General features: G+C 43.3%; 1 protein-coding gene across 6 annotated transcripts in view; it reads left to right on the top strand.

Annotated features, from left to right (window-relative positions):
* HHAT (hedgehog acyltransferase) overlaps positions 1 to 21,515 on the top strand; it is a 347,324-nt gene that overhangs the window by 73,644 nt on the left and 252,165 nt on the right. For all 6 annotated transcript variants that reach the window (XR_010150711.1, XM_016938140.4, XM_001169263.6 and 3 more), the window contains 2 exons: positions 3,783 to 3,998; positions 17,460 to 17,631. Coding sequence is in view for 5 of the 6 variants with exons in the window: in XM_016938140.4 (XP_016793629.3) it covers positions 3,783 to 3,998; positions 17,460 to 17,631 (388 nt within the window). In the remaining variant the exon portion in view is untranslated. The remainder of the gene's footprint in view (positions 1 to 3,782; positions 3,999 to 17,459; positions 17,632 to 21,515) is intronic.

Here is a 21,515-nt window from a genome sequence, read left to right as displayed (position 1 = left end):
TTGGGAATCCAGAGAAGGCCCCTTTGGCTTTGCCTTGATCCCAGTAGACACCTTGGTTTTCAGACAAGAGATGATTGTAGAACCGTGATGGGGCTCCCCATAGTGGCCGTACAGGGTTGCTACAAGTGAACCCTAGTGGTGCGTTCTGCAATCCTATCATTCCTGGCTGTGTTTTAGCCCTGTGAGATTGCCCAGGGCTGGCCCTGTACCATCTCTCCCAGTTTAGGTGGGCATGTGGGGTGCCAGATGTCACAGGGCCAGAGGGTCAGGAACAAAGAGAGAAGAAACAAACAGATGATTTACTAAAAAACATCTGGAGAGTGCCCTAGAATTTATAGGGAACGCACACATCACTCAACTCATCTGATGGCCACAATGGCCCTGTGGTGGTAAGTCAGGTCTTTTTCTTCCTAGTTGATGGAACAGATTTATTTATTCATTTGTAGAGACGGAGTCTTGCTCTGTCACCCAGGGCTGAAGTGCAGTGGTGCGATCTTGGTTCACTGCAACCTCCACCTCCTGGGTTCAAGCGATTCTCGTGCCTCAGTCAACCGAGTGGGTGGGATTATAGGTACCTGCCACCATACCCAGTTAATTTTTGTATTTTTAGTAGAGATGGGGTTTCACCATGTTGGCCGGGCTGGCCTCAAACTCCTGGCTTCATGTGATCTGCCCACCTTGGCCTCCCCAAAGTGCTGGGATTACAGGTATAAGCCATTGTGCCCGGCCAGGAACAGATTTATTATCTACTCATGTGACCCAATGGAAGCTCTTTCAATTTAGGTAGTGAAAACAAAGTGTTTAGCCCCGAAGGGCACAGACCAAGCTTTCATTTCTGTAAACCCAGAGGCATTTTGACAGACTCAACCACCTATCCGTTGTTGGTGCTAATAGAGGAGGACACTGGGCTCAAACCACACATCTTTAGGGCTTTTGTTTGCATTAGTAAAATCTTATTTTATAGGCACTTACCTTTTAGCTTTATTTTTTTTCTCAGTCACAGTAACAGTGCATTTTTACTTTATGAGTGCACATCAGACTTGACCCAGAGAATTGGTGGATGACAGAGAGACTGCCTTCTGAGTTGAGTTTCCTGTGCCTTGCTGAGGCGATTGCACCTATCAGCAAATTCTTCTTGTACTGCATTTTCTGATTTCTGTTGTGTGTTCTCTGATCATCTCCTGGGCAGTGGCTAGCATCCCCTGGACGGCTCTGGACTATCTGTTTCTGTCTTTGGTAACTGGAGTGACCTAGCCCTGCTTATGCAATTGAAGCTTAGGCCCCTCAGGCTATCTCAGGCCCACTCAGGCTGTGTGAGGTTCCTTCTCTCACTTGTCTGTTGAATACACCCTTTACATGTTCAAGTTGGAGCTGCCAAGGTCTGTGGTTGCAGGGGAGTAAAGGCAGAGTCTGTGTGGAACTCTCAACCATCCAGAAGTGGGAGCTTTCTTTTAAGGAGAAATGCATGGCAAGAAGAACACAAGTCCAAGGCCCCAGCTCCAGGGTCTGGTTCTGGGCACTCAGCTTCGGAGCCCTTCACTTTTGGGGTCAGTTGACTCTGAGAACAGCCAGCCTGAGAGTTGTGCAGCTTGGAAAACATTGGGGGTCATATGCCCAGGGCAGGACCATTGATGTTTCCCACCTTCATCGACCTTCTCCTTCCTAGCCCGGTTCCCAAACACTGCCCAACTGGCAGGAGCTGTTTTTTTGAGTCAGGCCAATCTGCTTACCTTTCCCTTTACACATTTACGTATGTTTATGCTGTCTCTTGGAACCAACCTTCTCATCATCCCTGTCCACCGGATTCTCTTTCAAAGTACAGCTTAGACCTCAGTCTCTAAAGGTAAGAAATAAAAGAGGGCCACAGAAAAACAGATCAGTTAGTGTCCCATACTGCTCTGAGAGCTGCTGGCTTTTACAAACTGGGAAACAATAAAACGGTAGCATGTAAGTGACCAGGTGTCACCTAGAGCTTTGGGGACACTGCACACACCTATCCCTTCCTCTAACCCCCTAGGATCTCCATAGGCACATTCAAAATCTTGGGCAGTGTTGGGTATTCTTTCTTCAATCACTGTGGGACTGGAACTCCTGTGGTATCTTTTTTTATTCATTCATTCAGTCACTCATTCATTGATCCAGGTGACAGCACTTAGCATTCATGTGCCCTGCATCAACACAGTGATGGGAAGGAACATGATGGGAAATGTGAGATGGATGACCTGGTTCCTAGTCTCTTCTATTCCCCATCTCTTCCTACTCTGAAGCTGGAGCAGTCATTTAACCTCTGAGCCTCAATCTCATCATTTGGAAAACAGAAGTAATAAATCCTCTTCCTTCCTCATGGGATTGTTCTGAGAGTCAAACAGGATAATCTATGTTAAGTGATTTTGTGAAAATTGTAGCATTTTGAAAGTTCAAGTTTTTTTTGCTGTTTTTAGTCTACCTTAATTTTTCTCACTCTTATTAATGATGGGGGGGCTAGTATTTTAAGCACGTATGTCAAAATCTGGACTTATGAGAGTATATCAGATAATCACTCCATTTTAATGAAGATACTTCCCAGAATGATTAGGCAACCATTTAAGCAAGTGTGCTTAAAAACAGATTTACAGTAAAAATAAAAACAAGCTCATACCTAACCTTTTGGGGACCTGGCAAGTATACAAACAGAATCTAATTCCATTTATCATTTTTTTGGGGACAATTAGCATCAGTTATGGAAGTTGGAGGTGAATAAATATTCATTTGTTCTGCAAATTTTACAGTGATTTGAAAAACACTGAGGAAGGAGATCAGGTGATTAGAAGCTAGCTGGGTTTCCATGCTTTTGCACATGTGGTTCTCCTGATATGATTATCCTCTTTCCCCTTGGTGGCTGCTAAAGTCTTGTACAAGAAGTAGAAACTCTGTTCAGTCGTTGGTTTTTCTGTGTACAGCTTTAAGAGACCCTGATGGATCAAATTAATTACTTTCTCCTTTGACCCAAGTTCTATTTCTCGTATGTATTTCCATAAATAGTTTTTCTCACTAAATGTATTTTTGGAAAACATGGAAAATGTAGAAAAATATAGAACTTAGAAAATACTTCATAATTTTACTCCCTGATATTAACATTTTATTGTATTTCCTTCTCATTTTTTGTTCCATGCATATTTTTGCAGAGGTTATTTCTTGTTTCATGCTCTATTGTAATTGCATTTTTACACATCTACGTCCTGTATGAGAATTTAACATATTGAGGGCAGGGACTTTTTTTTTTTTTTTAAATATTTGTCTGTAAAGCTTATTTGACAAATGCTACTCAACTAAATGTAGAGCCAAACTGATAACAAAAGAGCAAAACGAAAAATACATTGAAGACAGAAATCCCATGGGACATCTTAAGCCCCTCTTTGTTATCTGAATTGTTGAAGAAGCTGTCAAAGTATCCACTGGATGTAGCTAATCTGCACCTTATGCCCTGGATGTATCTGATACATGCCTAACTGGGAAAACCTTCGTTATGTTGTGTCAGACCTAATGCTAAGTTAACGTTAGAGACGTCCTTTTTCCTACTGCTCATTAACTGCTTGCTTTGATTACCAATGAGATTTACCTGGTGTTCATTGGTTCTCGACTGCCTTTTATGGCACAGCTGCTCTGCCTGAAGAAGAAATCGCCTTCCCAGAGCCCCCTGGGATTCTCAGATGACGGTGGCCCTGCTGGCCAGCACCTGCAGTGGGACTGGACGATGTCCCTGCTGGCCACTCAAAGGTTGTTCTCTCCTTTTGATTTTGTAGAGAAGGTGGTACAAGACAGAAAATGAGTACTACCTGCTGCAGTTCACGCTGACCGTTCGCTGCCTCTACTACACCAGCTTCAGCCTGGAGCTCTGCTGGCAGCAGCTGCCTGCTGCATCGACCTCCTACTCCTTTCCCTGGATGCTGGCCTATGTCTTTTATTATCCAGTCTTACACAATGGGCCCATCCTCAGCTTCTCGGAGTTCATCAAACAGGTAGAGCCCGCTGGGGATGGGATTGGGATTCTATAGCTTAAGCCTTTGTCGCTGTTGCTCTGGTCTTCTCTGACTCTTGAGTCATTTTGTTCAGAGGTGCCCACAGATTTACAACACATACTATTAGTTCTCATGAGGTTTTTTGTAATAGATGAAATACATATGAGAAATGAGCCTTTAAAATAAAGTTTGACCCATCAGATATGTCAGCTCTAGGGGGTCCCACCTTGATTTTCAGTGAACTCTGGCAACCAGGATTAATGAGTTTGGGAGTTGGTATCCACTGTGGCAAAGTCCCAAGGAAAGAAAAAAATTTGATTATGATGCTATTACTTGAAGGAATAGAAAAGGAAACTGTCTAAGCTGTTGCTTGGCAAATAGTATGTTTCCTTTTATATTCACAAGCTGCTTAAGAAATAGTCCTGCCATAGCCTGGGAGCTGTTCAGGGTGACCTAGATGTGAAAACAGAGTGGAGTTGAAGTAAGTTCGAAGGCAGTGGTGTGTGTTCATGTCTGGATCCCCCTTTGCGCCCAGGCCCCCGCCTGCCTTCCTCAGACGGCATCCTTGTCTGAAATGCCATGTTAAGCTACCTTTGTTGTTCCCCCCTACTTCACTTTTCCCCCTTGTTTAGAACTTTCTTTTTTTTCTGCCTCCTCAACCTACCTCTAGTTTCATGGAACATAATTGCTAAGTTAATTCACCTAAGGAATTAGTAATTGACAATGCCTAAAACAGTGTTCTCAAGGGATATTCTATCCCTCACCAACAAAACAATCCTCACAGAGGAGAGAATAACATGTACGTGCATACACAGACATGCATGCACACGCAGAACACATACCCACGCATACGCACACACCTGGAAGGGCAGGGCAAGCAGCAGTGTTGCACATTTCTGGGCAGCAACATGAAAGTTGCTCCCTGAAAAAGGAGGGTTCTTAGAAATCTTATTTTGTCCTCAAAGTTCCACTGAATTATGCATTGTATTCAAGAATATATTTTTGCATTATAACAATAACATAATGTTCTAAAATTTCCAGTGAAAGTATGTAACCTTTATCTCTAGAAATCTGTAAGTGAAATTGATATTCTAGACAGATATGTTTAGTCTATGGTTTCTCATACCTCGGTTTGGGATCGTTCTTTTGTCATGAAGGAATTTAAAATCTGCATTTGAAATTGTGCTTAAAATTATTGTGTAAAAGAGATGGTTTAATGATGGCAGCTGATCTTCTAACTCAATGATTTGCAAAGTGTGGTTCCTGGACCAGCAGCATCAGTATCGCCAGAGAGCTTGTTAGAAATACAAATTCTCAGGTCCTCTCCAACCTCCTGAATCAGAACCTCTAGGGATAAAGCCCAGGAAGGTGGTTTAACAGGCCCTCCAGGAGGAGGGTGGGAGTAAAGGTAGGGTGGGCACAGCATAGGGTGGGTTCCTCTCTTTTACAATCTCCTTACCTTTGTGAACTTTTGAATTATTCTCAGTTTGCCAGCCAATAACTTTTGGACCAAACATCCACACACAGACACCCCTCTCCTGAGGATGGCTGATAATTTTCAGAGAAACATAAACTAAATCCATTAGAAGGAAACAGATTATTTTCCTAACTTCCTCCTGTATATAAGCTTTGCCCTGTATGCTCTGTACTTTGTTATTATGCAAAATAATTGTTTCTGTTATTTCTCGTCTCCTTTTTCTTCTTTTTTTTTTTTTTGAGACAGAGTCTTACTCTGTCACCCAGGCTGGAGTGCAGTGGTGTAATCTCAGCTTACTGCAACCTCCACCTCCTGGGTTCAAGTGATTCCCGTGTCTGAGCCTCCTGAGTAGCTGGATTACAGGCATGCACCAGCAAGTCCAGCTAATTTTTTGTATTTTTAGTAGAGACCGGGTTTTGCTATGTTTCCCAAGCTTGTCTCTAACTCCTGAGGTCAGGCAATCTGCCCTCAGCCTCCCAAAGTGCTAGGATTACAGGCTTGAGCCTGGCCTCCCTTTTCAAATTGTGCCTTTTAGGGTCTAGTAAGAATATTAGAGGCCTCTAGCAGGGTCCTGTGTCACACAGAGGCACGCTTTAAGATTATCTTCCACCTAAATCCTTAGCCAAGGGTTCTCATTCTCTTGAGTCTCATTCTGGGGAAGTGAAGGGGCAGGTTGCTTCCTATAGGGGCCAGGTATAGACACTCTGGGTTTTATCCATGTCTTTTCCTTCCCTCGCTCTCTCTTCTTTTTTAACCCCTTCTAAAACAATAGCAATTGCTGACAGCAGGGAACTCGAAAGGGCAAATTAAAACCTCTATGTTTGGGGGAGTATTCATAGAATAGTCATTCTAGAAAAGGATAAATGTTCAGTAAGATATAGGACAAATTTAAAAAGCCAGGAGGTTTCTGCACTTGCTGAAGGTGGCTGTGGGAAACTTCCCTTCTGTGGGGAAGGGGGCTTTAAAGGGGGAGGGGGTTAAACCAAAAAGCTTATCTTGCAGTGAAAGGGTTCTTTCAGAGAAGCCAAAAAGGAAAAGGCTGGGAGGTGGGGAAAGAAAGCTAGTTGGAAGAACTAGTAAGTAAGATTTGCTCTGAATGAATGCTTGAATGAATGCATGCATGAAATGCCTTCAGCTATAAGGATTGGAAGTATTGAAATGCATGGTTCTTAGACTGGCAGGTCAATGCATAAAAATAACGTAGAGCAGGAGAATGACGCTGCACCACCAGGGGGCAGCAGTGCCCCATTGTGGAAACCAACCCCAGCGGGAAATCTTCACCCAGTATCTGCAAACTCCAAAAGATCAAATGACAATGTTAGTTTTAGGCATACCCTTGGAGAATGTGTCTTCCACCCAATTTACATACACAAAATGAGGGAGGTATAGAAGAGTTGTCTTCTGCAATGTAAAGCATGTGAAATTTGCATAATTAGTCACGAACAGGTAAAAATTTGCCTCTGTGCCTTAACTTGAAGGCTATTTCTGGTGGCATTTAGAGTTTTAGGAACATGGGCCTGATTTGTTTTTCTCTCACGTTTCTGTGGAACTCGGATACCAAGTCAGCGGTGAGACAGGGATCCTGGGGGACTTAGGGAAGGGAAGGACATATGGTGTTTACTTGCTTAGCCTGGATCCTGGGGCCACTACGTCTTGAAGAGGTTGACTGGTGTGGTGTGGGCACTGGGGAGAAGAGCAGCCTTAGGGTGGTGGGCCAGGGACTCTTCCTTGCTGGGCACTGTGCTCTCCCACCTTAGAGAAGCCAGTGGTCAAATAGGGAATTTGGCATGGAGGTTGAGAGCAAAGGTCCTGGAGCCCACCCTCCAGGGTTTGAATCCCTGCTGTGCTTCGGCTTGAGAGTGCTTGCTGAGTTACTTACCTTACTTATGCCTCAGTCTTCTTATCAGTGAAATGGGAAGAATAATAGTGCCTCCCTCAGGATTGCTGTGAGGATTAAATGATTGTGTATAGGTAATGTGGTTTGACAGGTTAATACTATAAAGTGTTAATTCTTACTCTTATTATTATTATTATTTGAGACAGAGTCTGGCTCAGTTGCCCAGGCTGGAGTGCAGTGGCACAACTTTAGCTCATCGCAACCTCCACCTCCTGGTGTCAAGTGATTCTTGTGCCTCAGCCTCCCAAGTAGCTGGAATTATAGGTGTGCACCAACACACCCAGCTAATTTTTGTATTTTTAGTAGAGACGGGGTTTCACCATGTTGGCCAGGCTGGTCTTGAACTCCCGACCTCAGGTGATCTGCCCGCCTCGGCCTCCTAAAGTGCTGGGGTTACAGGTGTGAGCCACCATGCTCGGCCTCTTACTTTTATTATTGTGATGATTGGCCAGAAAGCAAGTGTAATTCTAGGGTAGTTTAGGTCAGAAGTGAGACCCTGGGTATCCAGTCTGGTAGGCAGGCACAGCAGCAGGGGACTCTGGGCCATGGCCATGCTTGGGCTCAGAAGAGGCCAGTGTGCTGGTTCCATCTATTTGAAGAGAGACCCAGGCAGTTGCTGCAGGAAAGGGATGGGGGCAGTCCAAGAGTTGCTGGGACTGGCAAGAGCTGTGCAAGGCAGTCAATGTCCCAGAAGCTTTGTTTAGTACTTGGCATGGGCTCTGGTTCTAGAGAGCACCTGGAATCATGCTAATTGTAATAAAATATACTAGGTGATCATTTAGTCTGAGCCAGGCTTTATACGTTCTAACTTAAAATGTTTGAGATGGTCTCACTCTGACACCCAGGTTGGAGTGCAATGGTGCAATCATAGCTCACTGTAGCTTTGGCCTCCCGAGCTCAAGTGATCCTCCCACCTCAGCCTCCTGAGTAGCTAGGACTATAGGTATGCATCACCACACCTGGCTAATTTTTTAAAAATACTTTTCTAGAGATGAGGTCTTGCTATGTTGCCCAGGCTGGTCTCAAACTCCTGGCCTCAAGTGATCCTCTTGCTTCGGCCTCCCAAAGTGCTGGGATTACAGGCACACACCATTGTGCCTGGCCATTCTAGCTTGTTTAATCCTCACAACCTATGAGAGAGATACTGTCATGACCACTTTACAGACAGGGAAACAGAGGCAAAGAGAGGCTATTACAATGCAGATAGAGTGAAGGGAATCAAGACATGAGCCTTGTTGCGCTGACTTGGTGTGTGAGAGGAGTTAGAGGGGGATGGAGAGTGGCCTAGTGGACATGAAGGTCTGGAGGCTCAAGCAGGCTGAACCAAGTACCAGCCTTGGTGGCAGCAACACCTGCAGGCCCCACTTGCTGTTCTGGGAGAGCTCACTGGATGTCGCTGGCCTTGGTCTGGATGGCTAGGGGGTGGGAGTAATGTGGGTCTGATTAGGGAATGATTTGTTAGGAGTAGGGGTATGGTCTGTGACCAGTATAAAGGAATACAACAACTGCCACAAGGCCTCCTAGACCCAAGCAGAGAGAAGCTAATAAGTTAGTGGCCCAGGTGGCCAGTTGAATATCTGCCTCTGGGGAGGGCTTTTGTTTGGTGCTCACAAACATATGTATTATTCGTGTGTGAAGAAAAAGAACCTTTCATCTTTGAGAACTGTCATCTTTAATCATCAGAATATATTTGGAAGAAAGAGAAAGGCATAGCTATTCCTTTTTATGCAATTTGCATGAAATTAGGTTTTAAAGTATAATGCATTTTGAAATGCACTTTGCAGATGAGTTAATGTGTATTTTTTAGTGATGCCTGAACTTCACAATTTCCATGGTGGCAGTTTCCAGTGGTCTGAAGGTTTGGCAGTCCCCTAGGTTTGAAATGTCTTAAATGAAATACTTTGCATGCAGGCAAGAGAGCCGCCCTGCACATTAGATGAGCTATATATGGTCTGTCTGTTCTTCCTGCTGGGTCAACAAGGGACAAATTTTGGAATTTTTTTTTTTTTTTTTTTTGAGACAGAGTCTTGCTCTGTCGCCCAGGATGGAATGCAGTGCTGCGATCTCGGCTCACTGCAACCTCCACCTCCCAGGTTCACATCATTCTCCTGCCTCAGCCTCCCGAGTAGCTGGGCCTACAGGTGCCCGCCACCACGCCCAGCTAATTTTTTTGTATTTTTTAGTAGAGACGAGGTTTCACCGTGTTAGCCAGAATGGTCTCGATCTCCTGACCTTGTGATCCACCCGCCTTGGCCTCCCAAAGTGCTGGGATTGCTGGCGTGAGCCACCATGCCCGGCCGGATTTTTTAAACAAAAGACAGTCAACTAGATTGCAGATGTAAATGGACTGTAATAAGGATATGGCTCTAAAGAAAGATGAAAAACCTTTTGTTTTTTTTTTTTAAGTAAAAGCAAATAGAATGAAAGTTGGATTGTTTTTCTTTTGCTGTGTTATTTGTAAATTTTTTTTTTTTTTTTTTTTTTTGAGATGGAGTCTCACTCTTCACCCAGGCTAGAGTGCAGTGGCTCGATCTTGGCTCACTGCAACCTCCACCTCCCAGGTTCAAGCGATTCTCCTGCCTCAGCCTCCCGAGTAGCTGGGATTACAGGCACCTGCCACCACGCCCAGCTAATTTTGTATTTTTAGTAGAGACAGGGTTTGACCCTGTTGGCCAGGCTGGTCTTGAACTCCTGACCTCAAGTGATCCGCCCGCCTTGGCCTCCCTAAGTGCTGGGATTACAGGCATGAGCCACCATGCCCGGCTTATTTGTGCAATTAATAAACATTTCTGTCGCTTGGAGCAGGGAGGCAGTCAGCACCAGAAAAGGAGTGTTGCAGAGAAAAGCCTAGCCCTTTTGGTCCTGTAGTGACATGTAATTATGCCTTATTAAACCTGGTAGGGAAGTTTTAGCTTGTGAAAAGTAGGTAAGTCATTATTAAGAAGCCAATGCATGACAAAATGTACCTCATGATTTTTCTTAATTACAGAAATTTGTGTCATTTTAGAATGCACATGTTTGAGGAGGGAAAGGAGGCCTTTGAATTCACCTGGAAACGTGATTGCCAGGAGCTGAGAGGTGATTGGGTGTCAGCGATATTTTCTTGATTATCTTGGGGGCTGTTGGTTCTGGCCTCCTCCTGGCTCCCTTCCAGTCCAGCTGCTATCTCTCCACTCCCTGGGATGGGGCTCCATACCAAATGCTGCTTGGAGGCCCGAGGTACAGTCCTGGCCTTCAGGGAACCTGAGCTTCGGGTAGGTTATGCTGAAGAGCCTGTAGGCTATATGCACAGCTGGCTTATTTAGAAACTGTAGACATTTGTCTGTGTGAAGATTATCTGCTGTCAACACTGCTTTTGAGGCCATTATCACGTTCAGCTAGAAGACTTGCTTCTCTCCAAGAGTGTGAGCAGGTTGGGCACAGTGATTTACACCTGTAATCCCAGTGCTTTGGGAGGCTGAGGTAGGAGGATCACTTGAGGCCAGGAGTTCGAGACCAGCCTGGGCAACATGGTGAAACTCAGCTCTACAAAAAATAAAAAAAATCAGCCAGGCGTGGTGGTACATGCCTGTAGTCCCAGCTACAGGGGAGGCTGAGACAGGAGGATCGCTTGAGCCAAGGCTACCATGAGGTAGGGTCACATCATTGCATTCTAGCCTGGGCAATAGAGTGACACCCTGTGTCATAAAGAAAAGAGTCTGGGTGCCAGGAAAGACCTGTCCATTGGTCTAGAGTGATTTTGCTGCCTTTACATGTCTTACATGCCTCTACATGCCTCTACATGTCTTAACCTTGGTGTGAACTCCTCTAGCCTCTACAGACTACTGGATATTATGTATCTTAGTCCATTCAGACTGCTATAACAAAATACCATAAACTGGATGGCTTCTAAGCATCAGAAATTTATTTCTCACAGTTCTAGAGGCTGGGAAGTCCAAGATCAAGACACTGCCAGATTTGATGTCTGGTAAGGGCCTGCTTCCTGGTTCACAGGATGGTACCTGTCACTGTGTGCTTTTGTGGTGGAAGGGGTCTAACTCTTTGGCGTCTCTTTTATAAGGTGCTATTCCCAACCATGAAGAATGCCCTCATGACCTAATTACTTCCTAAAGGCACCATCTCCTAGTACCATTACCTTGGGGGTTAGGATTTCAACATAGGAATTTTTGGAGGGATGTAAACATTCAATTAATAATATTTTGCCCCTGCCCCCTGAAAATTAATGGCCTCCTTACATGCAAAATACACTCATTCCATCCTAATAGCCCCAATAGTATTAACTTTTTCCAGCACCAACTCAAGTGTCTGAAATCCAAAGTCTCATTTAAATATCATCTAAGTCAGATGTATGTGATACTCAAGGTATGATTCATCCTTATGCAAATTCCCCTTCAGCTGTGAGCCTGTGAAATCAAGCTCTGTACACCCAAATCCAATGGTGAGATGGGCATAGGATGGACACTCCAATTCCAAAAGGTAGAAATTGGAAAGAAGAAAGGAATAAAAGCTCCTGAGGAAGTCCAAAACCTTAAGGCTCAGGAATCATCATTTTTGGCTCATTACTCTGCCCTCCAGGCCCACTAGGGTGGAGGTTTCACCTCTCAGACACACTGGGGTGCCTCTGGACACATGGTGGTGGGGAGGGGGTTGCGCCTCCTGCAGATCACCCAGGCCAGAATCTTCAGCTGGTGGTTCTACTGGTCTGGGGTCATGAGAGCAGTGCCACCCTCATGGCTCTGCTGGGCCCTGCCTCTGTGCAGTTGTTTGTCTGGGCCCCATGGCTCTCTAGGCATTGTTAGAAATCTAGGTGGAGGCTGCCACACCCCCTCAAAGCTTTTCTGGTTGCAGTGCCAACTACACTGCCTGGGGCCCACAGGAGCCACCCTTGGGGCAGCCAAGGAGTGTGGTGATGTGGAGTGGGGAGCAGAGCCCACAATGTGAGGCAGGACTGGGCAGTGACAGCCCCTCCTTTGCATCTGCAATTGCTTTGTCCCCCAGGCCTTTGCACTCTGGCCTGTGATGATGGTGGCAGCAGAGAGGGTCAAAATATTCACAATATTATAATGTTACATTACTTTTTCTCTGACTGAAAAGAACCAATTTTAATTGTAAAACATAACTAAAATCTCACCATCCAAAGATTACCACTGTTGACATTTGGTGTATATCTTTCCAGCCTTTCATTGTTTTATGCACATTGAACAAAAATAGTTTTCATGACTGAATTCTCTTTGTGATCACTCTTCCATTGTCTTGGACAGGAGGCCCTGGCTTCTGTTTAAACAGCTGACTAACCTTATCAGGTGGTTGTTTGGCCACATTCTTGATGTTCTCTCCTGAACAGGCTTTCTCATTCTTGATAGTATGGAAAGGCTGAGAGTTTTCCAAATCTTTAAGTTCTGCTTCCCTTTTGATTAACAATTTTGTCTTTAAATCACTTTTCTCCTCTGCTGTTTTACTATAAACAGTCAAGAGGAGCCAAGTTGCACCTTCAACACTTTGCTTAGAAATGGCTTTAGCTAAATACCCAATTTCATTACTCACAAATTCTGCCTTCCACAAAACACTAGGATACGAACACAATTCAGCCAAGTTCTTTGCTGGTTCATAACAGGATTGCTTTTCATTCAGTTTTCAATACCATGTTTCTCTTGTCTAAGAAATCATCAGATTGGCCTTTACCATGCATATTTCCACCAACATTCTGTTCACTACTGCTCAGCTATTCTTTAAGAATATTGAGGCTTTCTCTGCAGCTTTTCTTTCCTTCTGAGCCCTCGCCAAAATTTCCCTTAAAGATCCATTTACAGCAATGTACACTTCTTAAAACATGCACCTCCAAACTCTTCCAGCTTCTATCCATTACCCCTTCCACACTACTTGCATATTTTTGGGTATTTTGTTACAGCAGCACTCCCACTCTTGGTGTACTGATTTTCTGCCGTAGTCCATTTGAGCTGCTGTAACAAAATACTATAAACTGGTTGGCTTATAAGCCACATAAATGTATTGCTCACAGTTCTGGAATCTGGGAATTCCATGATCAGCGAGTTGGCAGATTCAGTGTCTGGTGAGAGCCCACTTCCTTGTTCATAGATTGGCACCTTCTCACTGTCTTCACATGGTGGAAGGAACTAGCTAACTCTCTAAGGTTTCCTTGATGACAGCACTAATCCTAATCATGAAGGCTCTGCTCTCATGACCTAATCACTTCTCAAATGCCCCACCTCCTAGTACCGTCTCCTTGGGGATTAGGATTTCAACATATGAATTTTAGAGGGGCACAAACATGCAGACCATAGCAGTGTGTTTGTAATCATGTCTTCTTTTGCTAGTGGTTATTAGGTCAAAATGAACTTGCTTTGGAGAGCTGGAAAAGGGTTGAAAATGAACCAAGAAGAACTCAGTACATAGCTACAAAAAAAATCTAAGAGTGAAGGGGGAAGGAAAGGAGAAATAAAAGTTAGTCTAGCATAAAACATGGAGAAGAATACTCACTCATAGAGGATGCTGGGCTTCCTGGCAGAAGTTCTGATGCCAGGCATTTGGAGAAGCAGGATGAAGAAACAGAGGGGTCTTGAGTACATTTGCCTCTCTAACAGAGAGGGCCCAAATATTCACAACATTGTAAGGTCACATTACTTTTTCTCTGATTTAAAAGAGAACCAATTTGGCTGGGCGCGATGGCTCACACCTGTAATCCTAGCGCTTTGGGAGGCCGAGGTGGGCGGATCACTGGAGGTCAAGAGTTTGAGACCAGCCTGGCCAATGTGGAGAAACTCCGTCTCTACTACAAATACAAAAAATAGCCAGGTGTGGTGGTACATGCCTGTAATTCCAGCTACTTGGGAGGCTAAGGCACAGAAATCGCTTGAACCCAGGGAGGCAGAGGTTGGGGTGAGCTGAGATTGTGCCACTGCACTCCAGCCTGGGTGACAGAGTGAAACTGTGTCTTAAAAAAAATTTTTTTTTAATTGTCAAAAAGAACTAAACTCTCACCATCCAAAGATGACCACTTTTGACATTTGGTGTATATCTTTCCAGCTTTGGATTATTTTATGCACATTGAATAAAAATAGTTTTCATGACTATATAATATTGAGGTACACACATGCATTTAACCAACACCCTAGTGTTGGACATTTGGGTTATTTCCTTTTAACTTCTCGTTTATTAACACAAACGTGAATGATCTGGTAGGTAGGTGTTTCTGCACTGAGGATTTAGTGATTGGCTTGTAACAGATCTGCTGCCATAGACTTCGTAGGGTCTCTCAGAGCATGCATGCTTGAGGTAAGGATTCAAATGAAAACCATCCTCAGTTTACGCCCAGAAAGGGGTCTGCCTGGGGTCACTAGTGCATCTGTAATTGCAGTTAGGTCTGATCAATACAAGTCTGCAAATACCCAAGGATACCAATCTTGCTTCTTGGAGAACTCAAATTCTGCTTCCTGTGAACACTAACCAGATGAATTCTCCAAAGCAATTACTGTTGTTTCTTAACAGTGCAGATTGGTATGGCTGCATAAAATATCTTCCTGAAGTGAACTGAGGGAAACAAAAGGCAAAAGGGAAATTCCTGTTGTACCAATTTTTTCCTTTTTTTTTTGAGACAGAGTCTCTCTCTGTCACCCAGGGTGGAGCGCAGTGGTACAGTCTCAGCTCATTGCAATTTCTGCCTCCCAGGTTAAAATGATTCTCCTGCCTCAGCCTCCTGGGTAGCTGGGATTACAGGTGTCTGCCACCACATTCAGCTAATTTTTGTATTTTTAATAGAGACAGGGTTTCACCATGTCGGCCAGGCTGGTCTCGAACTCCTGACCTCAGGTAATCCACCTGCCTCCACCTCCCAAGGTACTGGGATTATAGATGTGAGCCACCGTCCCCGGCCTAATTTACATTTTAAAAGTTAAAGCAACAAGCTTTTCTGGGCGTAGTTAACCAAGCAGATGGCAAAAGGGAGAAAGCTGTTTGTGCAGATGATTGTAATGCCAGTGAGCAAACCAAAATTTCTTAGCCTGGCTTCTTGTTGCGGGAGGACAGTTTGAGAGACTGGAAGAAAATGGAATAAAAATAAATACCCTGCCGTGTAGCTCTCTCTTTCCCGCTGGGGGCAGTGCCTGCCACTCTCCTGGCTGCAGAGGGTCCCACAGCACACTGATGATGGAGGAGAGAGAAGCTAAGGAGGTACCTCACCGAATGGGCCTTTATGTCAGGAGCCCTGATAGTCAAATGCTAAATCAAGCTCATTTCCTCTACCTGCTAATGTGTGCAGATGCAGCTTGACATTTAGCATTAGTCTGTCCTCTGCATTTCAAGGGAGCTTTCAGTCTCATAAAATCTTGTCATTGTGAGATCCAGAAAACTTACTGTTCTCTCTAGTTTTTCTGTATTTATATTTGTTTAGTGGTATAAGGCTGAATGAAATTGAATTCACTTCAAATTTTCCAGCATGTTTATGAATTCTAGAATCTATGTGTTTTAAGTTACTGTGCATCTCTAAACAACAGGCAGTGAGGTGAGACCACAGAACTGGGCTTTAAAAATTTTCATCTGTGTTGTCCACTGTATTGAGTATGCCCTCAGTAGCTTCTATCTGTATCTATGAATAATCAAAACATCCCTCTCTTGCCTTTGATGTTTGGCTCTGAGCTGTCTCCTAATGCTGCCCTGTAGCTGGTTGTCTGGGATGCCACATGGGAAGGATGGGAAGACACACATGGAGGTGGTTAATGATAGATATTAACTACCAAGTATCCAGTGCTTCTTGTATGCCAGTTACTGTACTTAGTACTTCACATACTTCATCATATTTAATCATCACAACAATGTTTTTTACTTTAGGAGGAAACCCAGACTCGGAAAGGTTAAGTAACTTGCTCAGGATCACACAGCTGTGTAGTTTGTGGTAGAATTTGATCTTGATCCTCTGACTCTAAAGTCCATTTTTTAAAGAAGAAAATTCCTTTTACAACAACATCAAAAAGAACAAAATATTTAGGACTAACTTTAATCAAAGAAGTACAAGACTTGTACACTGAGCACTACACACGTTGCTGAAAGAAATTTAAAGAAGACCTGATAAGTGGAAAAACAGCCCGAGTTTATGGAGTGAAACTCAATATTGTTTTGATGGCAAAACTACCCGAAGTGACTTATTTTACTTTTGTTTTGTTTTGTTTTTTAGACAGAGTCTTGCTCTGTCACCCAGGCTAGAGTACAGTGGTGTGATCTTGGCTCACTGCAACCTCCGCCTCCCAGGTTCAAGCAATTCTCCTGCCTCAGCCTCCTGAGTAGCTGGGATTACAGGCATGTGCCACCCCATGCCCAGCTAGTTTTTGTAGTTTTAGTAGAGATGGGGTTTCACCATATTGGCCGGGCTGGTCTCGAACTCCTGACCTCAGGTGATCTGCTCACCTGGGCCTTCCAAAGTCCTGGGATTCTAGGTGTGAGTCACCATGCCCCACCTTATTTTACATTTTCTAAAGTCTGTATTCTTAACTGTTATGCTCTGCTGCCTACTAAGCAAGAGACTTGTTCTGCATACTGTCTGCCATGTTTCAAAAAACAACTTAGAGTGAAATGACATGCCCACACATCATTTTCCCTTGCTCTCAGCCCATCTTTTTCTCTTTCTCTTCTACCAGTCCTGTGTGTCTTTTTGACTGGGACCTGCTTTTGCCAGCCTCAGACATGAGTAGGTGATGGAAGAATTCAGGCAGGGTGGTACCTGTAGCCCAAAACTCCAAATTCCCAGTGGGGAAAATACACTGAGTGCTGCCCTCCCTTCTTGGGTTTTTCCAGGGCTGATGCTGAAGTGGAGAGATCAGTGCAGAACGTGTCTTTGGCTCTTGGCACTAGGCTAGCTTGTTGACCCCCAACCCCCATTCTTATTTTGAGACAAATGTTCAAGCTGAAATATGATTCTTCCAACCAAGAACATTGAGTGTTCCCAAGACAAACCAAACCAACCCTCTGTCAGCTGGCATAGCAATAATATTTGTGGCAAGTTTATGAAAAATCTTATCTAAGGGACTGTTTTAGAAATCAAGGCACCATCTAATGACCTCTTTTGTTTCCACTTTAGATGCAGCAGCAGGAGCATGACTCCCTGAAGGCCAGCCTGTGTGTCCTGGCCCTGGGGCTGGGCCGCCTTCTTTGCTGGTGGTGGCTGGCCGAGCTGATGGCTCACCTGATGTACATGCATGCCATCTACAGCAGCATCCCCCTCCTGGAGACTGTCTCTTGTTGGACCTTAGGTAATTGTGGGAATCACCAACAGTGGGATGAGCCCCAATAGTCCAACAGTTAGCATCAGAGTGGAGCTGGAGTGGGGGCGAGCAGGGGTACAGGTGCCTAGAGCAAACCCTCTTTATTATTATTTTTTAACCTACTCCTCTTGTGGCCAAGATTATGCTTGTGAGAAGTGGTTGATGTAGCTGACAGAAGTGAGGGCTGTGCTTGTAGTCTGGGGACCAAGAATGGTGGCATTCTTCTCTGTAATGGGATCCTACTGACCTTAGCTGGGTCCACATCTTCACAGCGTGGCCAATATTGTGTTTAGGAGTAGAAGGCAGGAGTTGCTGGGGGCAGCTTTCAGTTCATTCTAAGAGAGAATGCTCCAAGATTGAGTTGTTCCACAGTCTTCCTTGTTCTTTGTGCATAAGGTATTAAAGAATATGAGGCTGGGTGTGGTGGCTTATGCCTGTAATCCAAGCACTTTGGGAGGCTGAAGCGGGCAGATCACTTGAGGTCAGGAGTTTGAGACCAGCCTGGCCAACATGGTGAAATCATGTCTCTACTAAAAATACAAAAATTAGCTGGGTGTGGTGAGAGACACCTGTAATCCCAGCTACTCGAGAGGCTGAGGCAGGAGAATCACTTGAATCTGGGAGGTGGAGGTTGCAGTAAGCCAAGATCATGCCACCACACTCCAGCCTGGGTGACAAAGCATGACTCTGTCTCAAAAAAAGAATGAGTTTCAGGATCACACAGCCATAGGTTTGAGTTTCAGCTTCACCAATGACTGGTGTGTAACCTTGGCAGTTTACTTAACCTCTCAGCTCCAGCACCCTCATCTGTAAAATAGGGAGACTTAGCTTTGTGGAATAATAGGAGGATATTAGGCAGTGCTGCACATTGAGGGTGTACCTCGTGCACTGTCTGGGGGATAGAATAAATGGCGTGTGTGTATTTCCCTCTGTAGATCCCCTTTCCTTATCTACCCTTTCCTGTATGTCTGCCAGGGAGGTGGCATGGAAGTCTTACTTCCTCAGCAGGGCTAGTCTCCAGTATAGGATTTGTCTGTGGAGAAACCACTGTTCTTTTATTCCTCTGGCCAAAACAGCAGAGCCCACGCCCTTTTCTGAATAAAATCTCTTCACTTCCTTGTTCTCTCTCCTTTTGAGGACTCCCGCAGTGGCTGACTTCTGCCTGTGCTCTGACCTCCAGCCTGTAGCTCCAATAACTGTGTGATCCTCCAGGCAGATCAAGCTGTTCCCTGCTGAGGGCAAGAGTACAAGCCCGACTCCTTCTTTATCTGTTTAACATTTCATAGATCTTCTTAAACAAATCTTGATTGTTCTTGGTATCACACGTACTTAATCAGAATGTTTCCAAGGACGAAACCTTTAAGATTGAAAAAATGCTAAGCTAGTTTAATGATAGTCTCTTTCTTCCAAACAAAACTTTTTATAGTTTGGAGTTGCTAATATTGTAAAGTTTTAATGATACAATTAGACAAACAGAATATGATTAAATGATAGCTTATACTAAGTCAGATCCCAGTTGTACGGGATTCAAACTAAGGGACTGTTTCAGCTTGAGGGTGTTTAAACTAAAAGTAATGGAAGACACAACTCAAAATGGGGCTTAAACAATAAGGAAGTTATTCCAAAAAACAATGATACTTAAGATCAGCACTAGGGGTAGTAAATTATGTGACTCTGATGTCACCAACACACCTTTTGTGTGTCCATCATTCAGCTTAAGAACTAACCAGAATCGTAGAAGCCCTTAGTTTGTACTCCTTATCCCATCAGCCTCTATTACCCTCTCTGAAAAGATAACCTGAATATTGTATTTATCCTTTTCTTCTTTTTCTTTGTACTTTTACCACAGTTAAATCCTTAAAATTGCATATGTTAACACCTCTTCGTATGAATAGATTCATGCTTGTTATGTATGTTCTGTGACTTGGTTTTCTTGTTTAACATTATGTTTTTGAGAAGCATTCATGTTAAGACATGTAACTAGGTAGCACTTATTTTCACCGCTGTATAGCATTCCAGTGTATCCATATACAAGAAGTTATTTGTCCATTCTACATATACGAGGACACTTGAGTTTTTTACAGGGTTTTGCTATTCCATATAATGCCATTTCTGTGTCTCTTGGAGCTCATGTGTAAGGGTTTCCCTGTAGGGCCATAACTTTCAAACTCTTTGGCACATTACCCACAGTAAGAAATACATTTTGCCCTAATGCTAAATGACGAGTTGATGGGTTCAGCCCACCAGCATGGCACATGTATACATATGTAACTAACCTGCACATTGTGCACATGTACCCTAAAACTTAAAGTATAATAATAAAATTTAAAAAAAAAAACAAAACAAAGAAATACGTTTTGCATTACAGGTGTGTGCATGAGTGTATGCATGTCTGTGTGTGTGTGTAAACTCTCACAAAGCCATACTTTACCTTGAACCACCTGCAATGAATACTGACTGATATTTTCGGTTCCATATTATTCTATTTTAAAATATTGGAATATTTTAAAATATTTGAATCTCTGAATTGGGTGATTCACTATCCAGAGTTTGTCAAGCATTGCTCAAATATATATGTATTCTGAAATAAGTATTGTGGGTAGTATATTTGTTCAGATTTATAAGAAAAATTATTTTTTAATTTGGCGAAACCAATTTATGCTCTTCTCGGCAGTGTGTTTCCATTGCTTGAAATTCTCACCAACACTTGATACTACTCAAAGCAATTTATAGATTTAATACAATCCCTATCAAAGTACCAGTGACATTCTGCACAGAAATAGAAAAAAAAACCCCTAAAATTTGTGTGGAACCACAAAAGATCCTGAATAGCCAAAGCAATCTGAGCAAAAAGAACAAAGCTGGAGTCAGAACACTGCCAGACCTCAAAATATACTACAAAGCTGTAGTAACCAAAACATCATGGTACTGGCATAAAAACAGGCACATAGATCAATATAAAAAAATAGAGAACCCAGAAATTCACGTATCTTTTAATTTTGAAAATCTGGTGGGTGTGAATTTTATCTCATAGTTTTAATTTGCCTTTCCTTGGTTACTAATAAGTTTGAGCATCTTTTCATAGGCTTAAAGGACTTTGGTATATCATTTCTTAATTATTTTTGAGACAGTCCCACTCTGTCACCCAGGCTGAAGTACAGTGGGGCGATCTCAACTCACTGCAACCTCCACCTCCTGAGTTGAAGCAATTCTATGCCTCAGCCTCCCAAGTAGCTGGGATTACAGGCATGCACCACCGTGCCCAGCTGATTTTTGTATTTTTAGTAGAGACGGGGTTTCACCATGTTGGCCAGGCTGGTCTTGAACTCCTGACCTCAAGTGATCCACCCACCTCGGCCTCCCAAATTGCTGGGATTACAGCTATGAGCCACTGTGCCTGGCCTGGTATATAATTTCTAATGAAATAACTGTTAACTTTTGCCCATTTTTCTAATGGGATTTCTGTCTTTTTCTTGTGGATTCATAACATTTATATTATTTAAAAAAAGTCATATGTGTAGTTGCAAATATTGACATCTTTTGGTTTGTGGTTTGACTTCTAATGTTTTTATGTTGTTTTTTGACAGCATAAAAGGCTTTATTTTAATGTAGTTGCATTTAGTCATTTTTATTTATCATTTTTACTTTTTTGGGTCTTTCAAAAATAATTATCTCCTACTCCAAGATGATAAAAATATTCTCCATTTTCTTCTAAAGCTTTTAAAGTTAAAAAAATCTTTAGTTATTGTGTACATTTGCATCATAGACTGATAAAATATAAACCATTCAAAATAATTTTTTAAATTGACAAATAATAATTGTACATACTCATGGGGTACGTAGTGATGTTTTGATACATACAATGTATGGTG

The sequence above is a fragment of the Pan troglodytes genome, chromosome 1, assembly GCF_028858775.2.
Source record: "Pan troglodytes isolate AG18354 chromosome 1, NHGRI_mPanTro3-v2.0_pri, whole genome shotgun sequence".
NCBI lineage: Eukaryota > Metazoa > Chordata > Mammalia > Primates > Hominidae > Pan > Pan troglodytes.
Note: the sequence above shows the minus strand (reverse complement) of the source record. Positions and strands in the feature narration are given on the sequence as shown.